The following is a 17,708-nucleotide window of genomic DNA, read 5'->3' as shown; positions in this document are numbered from 1 at the left end:
AGCAAACTCTCATTGTTTTGTGGTGTGTATTTATTCAGAACAAGCGGTATTTCTAACGTTCGAGCAGTTGAGGATTGGGCCGCGTCGCCAGGTCGCGGGATCCCTCAATTACAAGTGATCAATCGTGAAAATATTCGAGCGTTACTTGGATTGACTGGAGACTGACTGAGAGGTTGATAAGCCTGTGCTTTTGCAGATGATGGTAATATTTTCAAAGGACTCTTCGCGTAGATTTTAGCCTACTAGTAGGCGTCCGCGACGAAAACCCCGCTTTCTGTGTTTTGGGCGCCATCTTGGATTTTTGGTCGCGCGCGAGCTGGATGCGAGAGCAAAAGGCAAAAGCTAGGGGAGGGGGCTTGGGCGCCAAAAACACGGGAAAGCGGGCGGGGTTTTCGTTGCGGAAACACAAACAAACGCCTACTAGTAGGCTACGAAGGGTTCAAATCAAGTTAAATATTGAGTGACCTCTTGAACAAATTCTGTACGTTTTGGTAATATGCAAGGATCCGTCCTTGGACTGAGAATGACAGCCGTTTGTTACAACAAAATCCAATGCAACCCATTTTGTTCAAAGGCTTCAGTAATAACATCACAAAAGCAAATATCTAAGAGTTTTTATTCTGCCTTTTTAATTTCACCGTCGGCCACTACTTGCAATTCGTGCGTTCATTTTACTTATCTACAATTGTTAGTGTTTTACCTAATAAAAAAAAACATATATATTCATAGCCCGAAGCAATTTATAAAGTATTTGCTTGCCTGTAAATGTATGTAAATACCAAAAAGCAGTGCTGTGATAAGGGATGATTCGGGCTTGAACAGATACACTTCATTTTACTTTGCATCACCTGCCAGGTTTAGTCTGTGCTTTTAGATAAAAGAAAACTACTTCTATTACAGAACCTGAGGGCTTAGCATGTGTACCCCATTAGCTTATCACCATTCTAGTGGCAAATACTGACAATCTACTTGTCTTACAGCTAAAAAAGCGTTTTGTAATACCTGATGCAAAGGGGAGCAGCCCATAAGATTCAATCCATGATGACGCTAATTTGAAACCAGGGCACTTTTAAGTTGGAGCGAAATGAAATTTGGAAGTAGCAAAGCATATATGAAACAATCATTCGTATTACATCTACCCAAAGTCTACAAAAGCAGTGGCGGGTTCAGGGTTTTACAAAGAGTGATCCAGTCTTCCAAGCCCTCAACTGTCTGCTCCTAGAAAAGCTTTATCTGATTAGATCGAGGGCATTATTTTGGAACCACGGAACTCTGTACCCGCCAGTTGTTTTACAGTTTCACTGTGACAAATAGCATTTTACATGGTTACTATGACAATGTGCCAGTGATTATTCTAATTCAAAAGCACTTCATGTTTTCTAATTCAGAAGCACCTCCTGTATTCTAATTCAGAAGCACTTTCTGTATTCTAATTCAAAAGCACTTCCTGTATTCTAATTCAGAAGCACTTCCTGTATTCTAATTCAGAAGCACTTCCTGTATTCTAATTCAGAAGCACTTCCTGTGCACGATCCTGGGTCCCGAGTCCGCGTACTCATCCACGGTTACGTACTGCGAGTCCATGGTCGGTAAGCTGCCGAGAATTGAGCCCCCGATCCACGCGGAGTACTTGCGGTGCTCAGGGGCGCGCAGCTTCTTGATCTTAGGTTCTATCTGTTTGAGTTCGCTCTGCAGGCGCGGGACGAATCCTTGTGCCGTAGTTGTCCCGCCAGATATGGTCACGTGGTGTCGGGCGTGGTCGCGTATCTCCGAGTCACACCTTGAGTACAGAATAATCATATCATAGTGTGTTTTAAAGCACTTGTTATAACGGACACTTGGTACTATGGACACTTGCTATTACAGACACCTGCTTTTTTGGACATTTGCTATTATGGGCACTTGCTAGTATGGACACTTGCTATTATGGACATTTGCTAGTATGGACATTTGCTATTATGGGCACTTGCTATTATGGACATTTGCTATTATGGGCACTTGCTATTATGGGCACTTGCTATTATGGTCACTTGCTATTACGGGCACTTGCGAGTATGGACATTTGCTATTATGGACATTTGCTATTATGGACATTTGCTATTATGGGCACTTGCTAGTATGGGCACTTGCTAGTATGGACACTTGCTATTATGGGCACTTGCTATTATGGACACTTGCTATTATGGACATTTGCTAGTATGGACACTTGCTATTATGGACATTTGCTATTATGGGCACTTGCTATTATGGACATTTGCTATTATGGACACTTCCTATTATGGACACTTGCTATTATGGACACTTGCTATTATGGTCACTTGCTATTATGGGCACTTGCGAGTATGGACATTTGCTATTATGGGCACTTGCGAGTATGGACATTTGCTATTATGGACATTTGCTATTATGGACATTTGCTATTATGGGCACTTGCTAGTATGGACAATTGCTAGTATGGACACTTGCTAGTATGGACATTTGCTATTATGGACACTTGCTATTATGGGCACTTGCTATTATGGGCATTTGCTATTATGGACACTTGCTATTATGGACATTTGCTATTATGGACATTTGCTATTATGGGCACTTGCTAGTCTGGACACTTGCTATTATGGACATTTGCTAGTATGGACACTTGCTATTATGGGCACTTGCGAGTATGGACATTTGCTATTATGGGCACTTGCTAGTATGGACACTTGTTATTATGGACACTTGCTAGTATGGACACTAGCTATTATGGGCATTTGCTATTATGGACACTTGCTATTATGGACACTTGCTAGTATGGACACTTGCTATTATGGGCATTTGCTATTATGGACACTTGCTATTATGGGCACTTGCTAGTATGGACACTTGTTATTATGGACATTTGCTATTATGGGCACTTGCGAGTATGGACATTTGCTATTATGGGCACTTGCTAGTATGGACACTTGTTATTATGGACACTTGCTAGTATGGACACTTGCTATTATGGGCATTTGCTATTATGGACACTTGCTATTATGGACACTTGCTAGTATGGACACTTGCTATTATGGGCATTTGCTATTATGGACACTTGCTATTATGGGCACTTGCTAGTATGGACACTTGCTATTATGGACATTTGCTATTATGGGCACTTGCTAGTATGGGCACTTGCTAGTATGGACACTTGCTATTATGGACACTTGCTATTATGGACACTTGCTATTATGGACATTTGCTAGTATGGACACTTGCTATTATGGATTTTTGCTATTATGGGCACTTGCTATTATGGACATTTGCTATTATGGACACTTGCTATTATGGACACTTGCTATTATGGACACTTGCTATTATGGTCACTTGCTATTATGGGCACTTGCGAGTATGGACATTTGCTATTATGGGCACTTGCTAGTATGGACACTTGCTATTATGGGCACTTGCTAGTATGGACACTTGCTATTATGGACATTTGCTAGTATGGACATTTGCTATTATGGGCACTTGCTATTATGGACATTTGCTATTATGGGCACTTGCTATTATGGTCACTTGCTATTACGGACATTTGCTATTATGGGCACTTGCTAGTATGGGCACTTGCTAGTATGGACACTTGCTATTATGGGCACTTGCTATTATGGACACTTGCTTTTATGGACATTTGCTAGTATGGACACTTGCTATTATGGACATTTGCTATTATGGGCACTTGCTATTATGGACATTTGCTATTATGGACACTTCCTATTATGGACACTTGCTATTATGGACACTTGCTATTATGGTCACTTGCTATTATGGGCACTTGCGAGTATGGACATTTGCTATTATGGGCACTTGCTAGTATGGACACTTGCTAGTATGGACACTTGCTATTATGGGCATTTGCTATTATGGGCATTTGCTAGTATGGGCACTTGCTATTATGGGCACTTGCTAGTATGGGCACTTGCTATTATGGACACTTGCTATTATGGGCATTTGCTATTATGGGCACTTGCTATTATGGACACTTGCTATAATGGACATTTGCTATTACGGGCACTTTCTACCATGGACACTTGCGAGTATGGAAACAAGTTGCTATTATAGACACTTGATATAATGGACACTTGATATAAGGGACACTTGATATTATGGACACTTGCTATAATGGACACTTCCTATTATGAACCTGCTATTATGGACACTTCCTATTATGGACACTTGCTATTATGGACACTTGCTATTATGGACTTTTGCTATTATGGGCACTTGCTATTATGGACATTTGCTATTATGGACACTTGCTATTATGGACACTTGCTATTATGGACACTTGCTATTATGGTCACTTGCTATTATGGGCACTTGCGAGTATGGACATTTGCTATTATGGGCACTTGCTAGTATGGACACTTGCTATTATGGGCACTTGCTAGTATGGACACTTGCTATTATGGACATTTGCTAGTATGGACATTTGCTATTATGGGCACTTGCTATTATGGACATTTGCTATTATGGGCACTTGCTATTATGGTCACTTGCTATTACGGGCACTTGCGAGTATGGACATTTGCTATTATGGACATTTGCTATTATGGACATTTGCTATTATGGGCACTTGCTAGTATGGGCACTTGCTAGTATGGACACTTGCTATTATGGGCACTTGCTATTATGGACACTTGCTTTTATGGACATTTGCTAGTATGGACACTTGCTATTATGGACATTTGCTATTATGGGCACTTGCTATTATGGACATTTGCTATTATGGACACTTCCTATTATGGACACTTGCTATTATGGACACTTGCTATTATGGTCACTTGCTATTATGGGCACTTGCTATTATGGACATTTGCTATTATGGGCACTTGCTAGTATGGACACTTGCTATTATGGGCATTTGCTATTATGGGCATTTGCTAGTATGGGCACTTGCTATTATGGGCACTTGCTAGTATGGGCACTTGCTATTATGGACACTTGCTATTATGGGCATTTGCTATTATGGGCACTTGCTATTATGGACACTTGCTATAATGGACATTTGCTATTACGGGCACTTTCTATCATGGACACTTGCGAGTATGGAAACAAGTTGCTATTATAGACACTTGATATAATGGACACTTGATATAATGGACACTTGATATAAGGGACACTTGATATTATGGACACTTGCTATAATGGACATTTGCTAGTATGGACACTTGCTATTATGGACACTTGCTATTATGGGCACTTGCGAGTATGGACATTTGCTAGTATGGACACTTGCTATTATGGACACTTGCTATTATGGTCACTTGCTAGTATGGACACTTGCTATTATGGACATTTGCTATTATGGGCACTTGCTAGTATGGGCACTTGCTAGTATGGACACTTGCTATTATGGACACTTGCTATTATGGACACTTGCTATTATGGGCACTTGCTAGTATGGACACTTGCTATTATGGACATTTGCTATTATGGGCATTTGCTAGTATGGACACTTGCTATTATGGACATTTGCTAGTATGGACACTTGCTATTATGGACACTTGCTATTATGGACACTTGCTATTATGGGCACTTGCTATTATGGACATTTGCTATTATGGACACTTCCTATTATGGACACTTCCTATTATGGACACTTGCTAGTATGGACACTTGCTATTATGGGCACTTGCTAGTATGGACACTTGCTATTATGGACATTTGCTAGTATGGACATTTGCTATTATGGGCACTTGCTATTATGGACATTTGCTATTATGGGCACTTGCTATTATGGTCACTTGCTATTACGGGCACTTGCGAGTATGGACATTTGCTATTATGGGCACTTGCTAGTATGGACACTTGCTATTATGGGCACTTGCTAGTATGGACACTTGCTATTATGGACATTTGCTATTATGGACATTTGCTATTATGGGCACTTGCTAGTATGGACACTTGCTATTATGGGCACTTGCTATTATGGACACTTGCTATTATGGACATTTGCTAGTATGGACACTTGCTATTATGGACATTTGCTATTATGGGCACTTGCTATTATGGACATTTGCTATTATGGACACTTCCTATTATGGACAATTGCTATTATGGTCACTTGCTATTATGGGCACTTGCGAGTATGGACATTTGCTATTATGGGCACTTGCTAGTATGGACACTTGCTATTATGGGCACTTGCTATTATGGACACTTGCTATTATGGGCACTTGCTAGTATGGACACTTGCTATTATGGACAATTGCTATTATGGGCATTTGCTATTATGGGCACTTGCTATTATGGACACTTGCTATTATGGACATTTGCTATTATGGACATTTGCTATTACGGGCACTTTCTATCATGGACACTTGCGAGTATGGAAACAAGTTGCTATTGTAGACACTTGATATAATGGACACTTGATATAATGGACACTTGATATAAGGGACACTTGATATTATGGACACTTGCTATAATGGACACTTCCTATTATGAACCTGCTATTATGGACACTTGCTATAATGGACATTTGCTATAATGGACACTTCCTATTATGGACATTTGCTATTATGAACCTGCTATTATGGACACTTGCTAGTATGGACACCTGTTATCATGGACACTTGCTTCTATGTGTACAGCATGGACATGGCAATAGCTACCTGTTGATGGCTCGGGATATCAGCTCATACACAGGTGGCTGGGAGGCAATGGTGTCATTTGCTTGCAAAAGCAGGTCGGGTCTGAATAGGGGCTCCATGGAGGAGATACACTCATAGCCAATGCTGATCATCTGGCCATCAGGCAAAGTGTAGAATTTGGTCAGCCCTTCATTGGTCTTGTAATTATGCACCTCTTTGAGATGATCTAAGTTAAAGAAAAACAAAACAATGTCTTTATTTGGATAAAGCTCACGAGACAAATGTTTTCCAATGTCTGTTTACTGTTGAATTTGTTGTATCACGACCCGCGTTTTCAAAACACGATTTGTTTTGGTTTTCTGTTCCGTCAGATTGGCTTAGAATGATTTGACTGGCGGAACAGAAAAGACAAAAACAAATCGATGTTTTGAAAATGTGGTGCCGCAATACAACGGATTCGACAGTAATCTGTGTTCTTTTTGGAAAACATTAAGGTTCTTGTTGAATAAAACTAATTAGTTGTGCATGCACATTATGTGTTTTAGCTATGAAAGTAAAGTGTTTACCTTTGGAAAGGTAGCAAATTTTCTCTTTGATATCGTTGACAATCTGCCAGCCAGATGAAGAAGTGAAGTTATGACCCCTTTGATCTCTAAGGTACTGCTTCAAGTTCTCTGTCAAATGGTGCCCTCCAATTTCTAGTGTCTGCAGAGTGTGATTCAAGGTGTGGCCCTCATAAATGACTGCTGCCTGGGTGCATGAGAAACCAGATGACAGACATACTCCAGTTGTCATTCCAGATGCATAGAGTGACAATGACAGCTGATCTGCTAAGTACATCGCTGGAGCGCTGAACTGTTCAAACAGAATCTGAAAAAAATATACAGTACTCAGTAACCATTACAAGACATTTCACACCACAACCTGCCTCCTTGTTCTAGTAACAGCTTTGAATTGTTCCAAAGCACAGTCTATTATGCCAGGGGAGCAGGTATCCAGGGTTGTCAATAACAGGAGGAGAGGCAGGAGCAAAACTGCCCAATAAGTAGAGATGGAATTCAACAAATATACAAAAGGGAATTATGGCTGAAAATGGCCCCCTTTCCCCAAACATTACATTACATATATTTATTATTCTTTGCACAGGGTTAAATGCGCAAACCTTCCTTAATCTGCATTGTCAGCAGGCATAATTTCTGAAATATTTTCCTTACCTCAGTAAGTTTCTCTCGATTTTTAGGATGGTTCTTAGCAATCTCTGTGACGATAAAAGGGTGTTCACCCTCTCCAATATCAAGCTCATCATATAACAGGTACTCCCACAGATCTACCACATCTGTCCAGGTCTCCAGTTTGTCAGCATGCATAGGATAACCTTCAACAAACAAATATTTAACACCTGCTGTATAGGAGTTTACAAAACATCTCTATATACAATATGCAGACTCAAGGTTTCCATGATCTTCACAAAAGGTTCCCCTTTGCTGGCAGTGGTACGTCTTCACCCAAAGTAAGCGCAGACCTCCAAGTATGCACTGCCCAAAAGGAGGCCAGGGAGCCTGTGGCCCCTGTTTTTCCACCAAAAAATATAGAAATTTACAAAAGGGGTGTGGCTGTGCCTCCCCAGTTTTCTTAGTGTCTCTGTACCACCCCCCCCCCCACAAGTATGTCAAAGCCTGCTACAGCCCTGGCAAGTGTGTGTGAGTGTGACAAACTATAGTTTAACAAAGAGCAAATATGTAGTGAACCTCGAAGTGCACCTTATATGTTACATGTACTTACTGAGATGCATGACCCCACTCTTAGCAACAGCTGCATCACCATATTTCTTGTAGTCCTTGACGTTTACATTATCTCCAATAAGCATGGAAAACCTCTGAGGGTTCCCAACAACAGCTGGCTGTATGATCCGAGGTACTCTGTCACCAGCAAAACCTATCTTTGAGATGCCACACCCATTATCCAGCACGATCGCTCTGTTGTAGTGTGAGTCCACTGAAATAATAAAAAATGGGTGAATAAAAAACATATTGTGGTATGTTAAAAGTTTCAGACTTTAAAAAAAAATAATGCATATATCCTTTAAGTTTAGCATTTATTGTACGTTTAAATGAATACCTCCTTTTCTTTGTTCTAGGAATAACAGTGGCAAAGGCAGTACAGAGAGTGATGGGGATAGAAGACACAATGTTCTACAGAAGGGGTAGGCACTGTGAAGCCCTTATGGATTTACAAAATAGCAATTATTACCTGATTTAAGTGGAGCCTTTTCTTTTGGCTTGCTGACGCAGAGTCCATCAACAGTAAGTTTTGGGTCAAAAACATGATCATTATCATTGTCATCATCTTTATCATAGTCTTCATCATCACTACTAAAGTCATCATTATCAATATCCTCATTAGGAGAATGAGAGCCCCCAACAGCGCCTAGTTGCGCTTCAGCAGCATGATCAATAACTTCATCTTCTTCTGAGTCTATAAATTCATCACTCTCTTCTGACAGATCTCTCCCTGCTGGTTGAGCTGGTGGTGATACAGGGGACCCAAGCTCTGATCCACTCTCTAGGCTCTCCTCCAGGTCATTCTCCAAATCTAAGATCAGACTGTCTCTCCAACTGATGCGTTCACTACTCCCAGACACTTTGTCTACAGCTTTATGCCTGAGTACCACCCCTTCATGCTCTTCATGGGCTGGGGGACCAGTCTCATCCTGGTATTGTGCATTTGATTCAGTATCTTCATCTAATTTGACTTGGACAGAGGGTCCTTCAAGTGTTTCTAGTTCATCATTTTCAGGCTGCTGTACTGGCTTTGTAAACTCAATTTTATTCTTCTGCTCATTCCTTAAATCATCTTGAGAATTTAACTCGAAATTTTCCCCAGATTGGAAATCAAGACCCTGTGGACCTCGGTTTTGTGTAGTTTCTAAAAAATTATCTCCAGCCCTTGGATCTGTTTGTTCTTCTTGTTCTAAGGCACTATCTGGGGGGTTTAATCCCTGTTTAAAAATCACCTCAGCTGTTTCATCCCCAGCTGTGAGCTCTGTTAGTTCTACTGGTTTCTCATTGCTAACAGCTGAAAAATCCCTTATCTCAGGGATCCCTGGTGAGTCGTTCTTGGAGGAAACAGTTTCACTGCTTATTACCTCATAATTATTATTAAGCACTTTAGTGCCTTGCTGAGTATTTGTTTGGGTGTTCTGATTATTATTGCTTGGGAAATAGGGTTGTGTTGTCTTTTCGTCTGCATCTAAATGTTCCACTTCAGCTACACTTAACCTGCTGGGCCTATCATTTAAGTAACTACTCCTTTCAAGAGCTTCATTTTCTTCTTTCAGTTTTCTTTCTGTAATAACGGTAATTGTTGAGTCAGCACATATGATATCTGAAAGGTTGTTGGCAAAATCTTTTATTTGCTCGACATCACTTACAGCATTTTCAATAACCTCTTTGAGAAGTTCATCAACAAATATGTCTAGCTGCTTCTCGTGTAATAATTCTGATGATTCAGATGATGATGATGAGGAAGGTACAGAGTCAGTCTGCGGTATTTCACTCATAGCATCTCCGATAATGTCAATAGAGAGGTCTTCAGCAAATGCATAAGTCTGCACATCTTTAACCGCTTTAATCGTTGTGTCCCTGACGAGAGAATCAGCGTAATTCGATATTTGCAATGCATGTCTAGCATTCTCCGAATTGGCCTCTAATTCAGACTCGCTCGTGTTCTTGGCAGATTCTGGTTTCGGGGTTTCTGTCTGTTTTTCCAACGGTTTGTCTTGCATAACCGACAAATAAACCTCTTCAACGACTTTTTCATCCTCTTCTGACTTGTACGAATTAAATCCCTCTGAAGTGCAAGAAGTGCTTGGTTTTCCGTCTTTATGCATTCGTAGCCCCACTTCCGCTAAAGCCTCAGAGATCTTATAATCGCTTGAAAATTGAGTTTCCAAATCATAAGAAATCTCAAGGCTTTCTTCATCTCCGGAACTACGGATAGTTTTGTAACTCTTATCGCTACTGAAATTGCCATCTAGATCTATCAGTTCGTCAGATGTGCTCGGAGACTTTGTGGCATTTAGCTTTGCTGTTATCTCGCAAGGTACGTTTTTAGTGATTTGTGAAGTCGCAATCGATTCTTGCAAAACATGTTGAGTACTTGTCTCTTCTTGCCCTTCATCCTCGCGAAGTCCTTTACCCGCATCTTCGTTATTCAATATCACTTTCCCTGCCTTATCTGAGTCGCGATCGCAGCTTTTATCTAATCGCTTCTTGTCTTTTGATTCTTTGGATGTTTCTTGTTTTGTACGCTGCTCTCCTGGTGTTCGGCGGAGTAGAGAGGCAACGAAGTACAATGAAACTAAAACAATTCCAAATATTTCCCAAACTCCTAATTGCCACATTGTAAGTCCGTAATAAAGATTTCAATGCATTAGGGTTTACAGAGCGCTTTCAAAGGTGACCGCTTCAGCCTTGAAGGTTTATATATGGATTAATAAACACAGTCGAAGATTACTCAGCCGAGCGCCATGTTTCGGGGCGCAAATGCACAAGATAGCCTCGATTCCACGAATAAGTCACGCAACAAGTATTGTTGACTTCCTGATGAGGGTAGCCTGCGTGCAGCCGGAAATAGTCCGGCTGCACGCAGGCTAGATGAGGGGGGGGGGAGAGGGCGTGACGAGAAAATACGTAAAACTCATTTTCGAGGCCAAATTAGTCATAGCCCTCTTTATTTTAGTGTTTGTCGCATGGACTCTGTTTTGCACATAGGCGAATTTCGAAGATTGATAACAGACGTGAAATTTTATTTTGCATTTATTACATACATAAAGTCAAACTGCAAATAATTTTTCTATTATATTATTCAATGTTCAAAATTTATTGTTTAATGTTCAAAACTGACTCTCAAATGAAGTTTGAGAAAGTATCGGGTGGCCACCCAACTATGGGATGTGTAATAAATTGTGAGGGTGGATTAAAAAAGCCTAATTTACGTAGCCCCCCTCCCCTAACAGAAGCAAGTTTAGCTCTTATACCCAACTTCCGCTCTTACAGAATGATCAGTTTGCAAGTAAAAATCCGTCGCGGCGAACTGCCTGAAAAATACACAGTTCTAGGTAAGAATGCTACCACAAAAGTTTGCTTTATCAGAGAAAACAACGCTCTCTGGGACTTTTGCATATGTTTCAATCTAATGTTTACATTTTCCATAAACTGACTTGTTGCTTATACGATTAAATATTCCTTTTCGCAGTAGCGGATCTAGGGGGAGGTTTTAGGGGGTTTAAACTCCCCTTTGGCCTGTCAGAAAGCCATATGTAACAAAAAAAATACCCCCTCCCCCATTGTCACTGAGCCAAACCCCCCCTTTAGCGAATAGCTAGATCCGCCGTCTTGTTTCTTATTTAGTGCCCCCTCCTGATATATTGCGCAGTTCCTAGTTCTTAAAATATATGCCCTATTTTTTTCTTTGTACATACACCGAAGGCGATAATCCTTCTAAAACTTGACTTAAACTTTATGCCCGTTTTGTGTAAGAAGATTGACGAATAATAAAATAAAAGCTTGTCTCTTCAAAAGATAGATTCAGGTTGGACCACAGGAAGCCCACGAAATGCCATATCGTGCCACGTCAGAATCGGTCAGCAGTCTTCTCCAATGGCACCATGGCGTCCTCTTCTCTGAAAACTTTATGAAGTCTTTCATGAAGTCAAAACTATCGAAGAATTAAACAAAGGGTGAAGGCCTTCTAAGCTACAAAAAATGCGTGTTATTTATTTAAGAAAATACACGTGGTTTCTAATCATATGTTTTGCTGTGGTTTTCATATTTGGAAACATTGTACTCTTCAATAAGTTCATGAGCAAAAGTAAGCTTGAAGACGGAAAACAAGCTCTTGGAAACATGGGAAAAGAAATTATTATGAGGAAGTGGAAGAATGATCCAAACTCACCACTAGGGAAGGTGGTTGAAATGATCGAAAGAGAGAGGAAGCAGGAGAGTTTAGGCGGAAAAACAGAGCGACCTCGAACTGAGAAAGCTACGGATGCCCTTGGAAGACATTCCGAAGAAGATGTAAACAAACGGCTCGATCAAAGCGAAGAAAAAGTAAGCGAAACACTGATTGAAGCCAACAACAGAGTCGATGAACCCACGACAGGGAAAACTGATGATAAAGCTACCTCATATGACCATGTTAAACACACGACCGTGCATCCAGGCGTTTCAGAAGAACAAGAACAAATAGCAGTTTTAGTAATTTCTTGCAATAGACCAGAATACGTCAAACGATGTATAGACCGTTTATTCGATTATCGACCATCAGCGGAAACGTTTCCAATAATTGTTAGCCAAGACTGTGGCCACCAACAAACTGCTAATGTTATCAAGTCATATGGTGACAAAATCCAGTTCTTCCAGCAGCCTGACCTTGGGGATATTCCAGTTGTTCCCGCTAATATGAAACATTTCATGGGCTACTACAAAATTAGCCGGCATTACAAGTTTGCCCTTGGCATGGTGTTTGATAACTTGGGTTATGGAGCTGTTGTCGTTGTTGAAGATGATTTGGATATTGGTAAGTATGCATTTTTCACTAAGTGAGTGTCGAGAATTCACAGGGTTTCAGTGAAATAATGTAATTTTTGACGCAATAGTCTGCGCTCTAATTAATCTCTCAGTAACATTGTATCTTGGTTCAACCCAGTAAAAACTCTAAATAACCAGCTAAGTTGTTTCGTAAACTCCATTTACAACCTGGTCCTTTGAGCCCAAGAACATCATGGCAGATAGAAGACAAGTTTGAGGAGCGTTGAAAGGGCAATTTACCCTCGCAGAAAAAAAAAAGCTGAAGTCATCATGGACTAGGAAAGCCCTAGCAGCACTATCAAGCTACTGTAAAAACGAATAAGGACATACTGACAATAAGATTACCAGAAATAAAAGATGTGGATCGTGCTATCCAGGATAGCATTAATAAACGCACACTATTGCATAATACATACTAATTACACAGGAATCCTGTGAATTCTCGACCGTAAGTGTTCCAATTATAACAGACAGCAATTTTTAAGTTTTATTTATTCCACACAGGTGTCAGCTTGTTATGCTTGCTTTACTTAGTTTTCTCTAAGGCTAAGTTCAAACGTTGTATTATCCATGAGCCATATTCAATGCAAATGCATGCAAATGAATGGAGTCAATTGTTTCATCTTCATTTGCATGCATTTGCATTCAATACGGCTCATAAATAATACGCCGTTTGAACTTAGCCTTAAGGATATTGTGAAAAAAAAACTGACTGAAGATTGTGGTATTGGCAACAAAGCAGAATTGTCTCATCATGCAAATGCACATAGGCTGATAGATGAGCAAACACACAAACACACCTTAAGAATCACCTTTTTAAAAAAGCATTTAATTCATAGTTAGTTTAGATCCCAAACTTTGTTTAATTACTTTTAATTATATATTTTTATATATTATTTTTAATCATCATATCTATTTTTATAAATGTAACATTTTAAAGACACAATGTACTGTTTGAATGATTTTGATTGTGTAATATTTATCTTATTGATATATATTATTATATAATTGTAAAACGCCTAGGGCAATTATTGATTAGGCGCTCTATAAATGTAGATATTATTATTATTATTATTATTATTATTATTATTATTATTATTACAGAGCAAAATACTATTAAACATGAAGTATGGCTGAGAATGATAGTAATAATGTGATAACAAATAAAGTTCTGTTGGTGACTGGGCTGTATATACAGTATAACTATTTAAAATAATGCTAGTTCTTTCATATTTCAGCCCCGGATTTCTTTGACTACTTTGAAGCAACACGTCCTCTTCTCACCAAGGACCCCACCCTGTGGTGTGTCTCGGCATGGAATGATAATGGGAAAGAAGGACTAGTACAAAGTAATGACATACTCTTCAGGACAGATTTCTTCCCAGGTCTAGGGTGGATGCTTACCAAGTCCATATGGAATGAGCTCAAACCCAAATGGCCTCTTGGCTTTTGGGACGACTGGATGCGCCAACCAGAGCAACGTAAGAATAGGGCATGCATAAGACCAGATATCCCTCGAACAAAAACCTACGGAAAGATTGGTGTTAGCCGTGGTCAGTTTTATGAGCAGCATTTGAAATATATCAAGTTGAATGACAAGAAGTTTCCATTCCTCCAAACAGACCTTTCATATTTGATAAAAGAAAATTTTGACCCAAGATTCATTGAGACAATTGCCAAAGCTCCAACTGTAACCATAGCAGATTTAGGTTCTAAATTGACTTTTGATATGAAGGAGGTGAAACTGCTCTATTCAAGTCAGAGGAGTTTTGAGAGGCTGGCTAAAGCCATTGGTGCAATGACTGACTTGAAATCAGGGGTTGCAAGGGCTTCTTACAAAGGTGTCGTGACGGTCATGTATAAAAGGACTAGGCTCTATTTAGTGCCCTCAAATGGAATCTTATAGCCAATAATTGTTAGAGTGTTTTATTACTCATTTGTACTAAAATCAATTTCTCTACTCTGTAATGTGCAATAAACATAATTTATAGGTTATTTTCTCATTGATTTTGTCAAAATTTGATTTTGCGTGCAAATATGGTGGGTTTTGATAATAATAATAATAATAGTTTATTACGACACTCTCGCAGACAAAAGTCTGAATTACAGTGAAGGGTCATGCACGCCACTACTTTACACAATATTACTGAAATCGCACACTAACAAAATTATTAAACCTGTCTGTATTTCCTTGAAATCAGTCTGCTGGTACCATGTAATTTCATGTTATCTTGATGTATGTATTACAGATCTGAATTCACTTGTAGTTGCAGCAAATCCAAGATAATTTCTGCATATTAAAGTATACATTGCAAAAGATAACCTGCTGGTCGGCTCTCCAGTGGGTTAAATTCGGAAATTCCTGTTTCTGGGGTCTCGGGATTCCTGTGGCAAGCAAAAAAGCGAGGAAGAAAGGTGAGCAGGCAGGAAAGACCAGTCTTGAGTCATGCTTGCCGTTTGCTGGGAAGTGGAGATTGCTGACTTGCTAAGTACGATGGGCTGTCATATTATAAAAGAAAAATATGGATGCTGAAATATACTACAGCAAAGCGATAACAGAAGCAATTTCAAAGAAAAAAGATTTCTTATCCATCTCCCCCTCCCCCTGCTCTTTTTTTTGTTTTCCGTGCCACAAGGAACCTAAACAACGAAAACATACAGGAGAGCCGGCTAGCAGGCTATGCAATAGATGAAACGATTATGGAGACTAGCATAGCATTTTTTTAGGATGATTTTCACGACCTAATACAAGATGTCAGCTAAGACGACGCTGTCTTCGCGCAACAAACTACTTTGCTTCATAGCTTGTATATATTTTTTTGGGTAAATGGATAGTGACAAAGTAGATGTGTGCTCGTGTCGCATGAGTGATAGTTCTGGAGTTAAAAAAAAAAATGAAATCACAGTAAACTTTTAGTTTTTTTTTTTACAATAACATTTATTAATCACTTGTCTAGAGTGTAATATTATAGGATTTTGGTATTATGACCTTTTCCCACATTGACTTTTTTTTCCGCTGGCAAGCAGCGGTGGCGAAATGCCGCCATTTTTTATGCTCCCACTCAATGCCGAGTCACATAAAAATTCCATTACCATCGGCTAATTCAAGCAAGTAAATGATTAAAACCCTTAATAAAATATCATGGATAATAACTACTTACTAACCGAGAGTGAGGTCATGCCGGGAAATATCAAACTGAGGCTTTGGCGTATCGACCGAGGCTTTGCGAGGTCGATGCGCAAAAGCCGAGGCCTCATATTTCCCGGTATGACCGAACGATCGGGGAATAGCGCACGAATAGCCAATCAGGAAAGAGATGGTGCAATAACAGCCATGTGGTCCCACAAATGTCCCACAAAAAGTCGGCAATCGACGCCGAAAAAGATTGGTTTAAGATATTTTTCTGCGAATCTGGACAAGCAAATAAACATTTTCCGGTCAGCGTAGAAAGTGCTAGCCCAGTTTTCTTTGCTCGGCCGCTTTTTGTGTAGAGTTGGGACTCAATTGTAGAAAAACAAATTTACTACGAAAAACAAAAAAGCAAACAAACCACTTACAAGAGCAGTGTAAGTCCTACCATTAAACTTGTGTTTGATAATATGCTAGGTTACTTCGATTACATATAAGAATGAGACTGTTTGCCCATAAAAATTGTAGTTAGAAGTCGGTCGTAAACAGCGAATTCGGCTTTCTCTTATGATTTTCCCCGCACTTAAATCACTGCAGGTTGACAAAAATAGCTTTGAAAACACAAACACTCAGTACCTACCGTAGAGAGCACCGCTTTATCTTATCATTTCCAATATTTCGTATTTTAAGCTGGATTCGTGCCGTTTTCATTCATCAACCAAAATCGTAGTTATCTATTTCTATGCTTCATTCTCACAAGATTTTCACCAAGCTTGGACAACAAGACAAGTTTCCATCATGTTAGGCTACTGTGTTTTATTTTCCAAGTCACAGGAAAACCCCTATAAACGTCTGTATTTAGAATAACTCCGGGCAGGGCTCACTGACTTATCTGATATGTTGTACAATTTGTGGGACTTTTGTGGGACATTTGGGTTGCACTTCGCTGGCTTCTATTTGCTGCTTTCTGATTGGATATTCGTGCGCGCGCCGGATCTATGAATTGGACGACTTTTCCAGTTTTTGGTGTATTGTATTCATTGTTCTGGTACGAGATTGCGACAGTTTGGACGACTTTTGGGGTAGAGCTTCGTTTCCATCACCCAGGTTGCCCTTGGTCGTGAGAGAACTGGGAACTAGTCTAGAACAACTAGAACAACCCATATGGATACGTTTTTCTAGGAGTGGTTTAATATTAACAGCACTGGCTTGATAGTCTTGGATTTACGAAAAAGGGCTGTCTGAGTTATGGAACCGAGCACATTGTTTACAGCACAGGTAACCCAGACAATGGTTGCTTGTCGTAGCTCGGAATTCGGCTGTTCTGAGATCGGCCGAGTAAAGCGTTTTTTTTGTGAAATGTTGTCAATAAAATTG

The 17,708-nt window shown here is 39.9% G+C and overlaps 2 protein-coding genes and 1 long non-coding RNA gene across 3 annotated transcripts; 1 reads left to right on the top strand and 2 right to left on the bottom strand.

Annotated features, from left to right (window-relative positions):
* Positions 1-599: 599 nt before the first annotated feature.
* LOC5514069 (POTE ankyrin domain family member J) lies at positions 600-11,174 on the bottom strand. Its single transcript, XM_048723872.1, has 6 exons — positions 8,862-11,174; positions 8,394-8,606; positions 7,826-7,986; positions 7,178-7,481; positions 6,633-6,837; positions 600-1,780 (listed from the first exon to the last, which is right to left on the bottom strand). Exons 1-6 carry the CDS (start codon positions 11,011-11,013, stop codon positions 1,510-1,512), a joined length of 3,306 nt encoding a protein of 1,101 aa, XP_048579829.1. The 5' UTR covers positions 11,014-11,174; the 3' UTR covers positions 600-1,509.
* A 496-nt stretch (positions 11,175-11,670) lies between these two features.
* LOC5514111 (alpha-1,3-mannosyl-glycoprotein 2-beta-N-acetylglucosaminyltransferase) lies at positions 11,671-15,196 on the top strand. Its single transcript, XM_001634268.3, has 3 exons — positions 11,671-11,730; positions 12,194-13,190; positions 14,440-15,196. The coding sequence occupies exons 2-3, from the start codon at positions 12,377-12,379 to the stop codon at positions 15,105-15,107; spliced, it is 1,482 nt and encodes a 493-aa protein (XP_001634318.2). The 5' UTR covers positions 11,671-11,730; positions 12,194-12,376; the 3' UTR covers positions 15,108-15,196.
* A 50-nt stretch (positions 15,197-15,246) lies between these two features.
* Positions 15,247-16,725, bottom strand: LOC125561035. The gene is made up of 2 exons (XR_007307034.1): positions 16,367-16,725; positions 15,247-15,700 (listed from the first exon to the last, which is right to left on the bottom strand). It is a non-coding gene; the product is annotated as an uncharacterized LOC125561035 (long non-coding RNA).
* Positions 16,726-17,708: the final 983 nt, after the last annotated feature.

The sequence above is a fragment of the Nematostella vectensis genome, chromosome 2, assembly GCF_932526225.1.
Source record: "Nematostella vectensis chromosome 2, jaNemVect1.1, whole genome shotgun sequence".
Taxonomy (NCBI): Eukaryota; Metazoa; Cnidaria; class Anthozoa; order Actiniaria; family Edwardsiidae; genus Nematostella; species Nematostella vectensis.
The sequence above is the reverse complement of the archived record's forward strand: the minus strand, read 5'-3'. Positions and strand labels throughout refer to the sequence as shown.

Excerpts from the sequence above, each read along its gene's own strand:
- LOC5514069 (XM_048723872.1), bottom strand. The coding sequence starts at position 11,013 with ATGTGGCAATTAGGAGTTTGGGAAATATTTGGAATTGTTTTAGTTTCA. Across the intron at positions 7,987-8,393 it reads GAGTGGGGTCATGCATCTCA|GTTATCCTATGCATGCTGAC; the intron begins GTAAGTACATGT and ends TGTTTGTTGAAG. Across the intron at positions 6,838-7,177 it reads AATTTGCTACCTTTCCAAAG|ATCATCTCAAAGAGGTGCAT; the intron begins GTAAACACTTTA and ends TCTTTAACTTAG.
- LOC5514111 (XM_001634268.3), top strand. The coding sequence starts at position 12,377 with ATGCGTGTTATTTATTTAAGAAAATACACGTGGTTTCTAATCATATGT. Across the intron at positions 13,191-14,439 it reads TGAAGATGATTTGGATATTG|CCCCGGATTTCTTTGACTAC; the intron begins GTAAGTATGCAT and ends TTCATATTTCAG.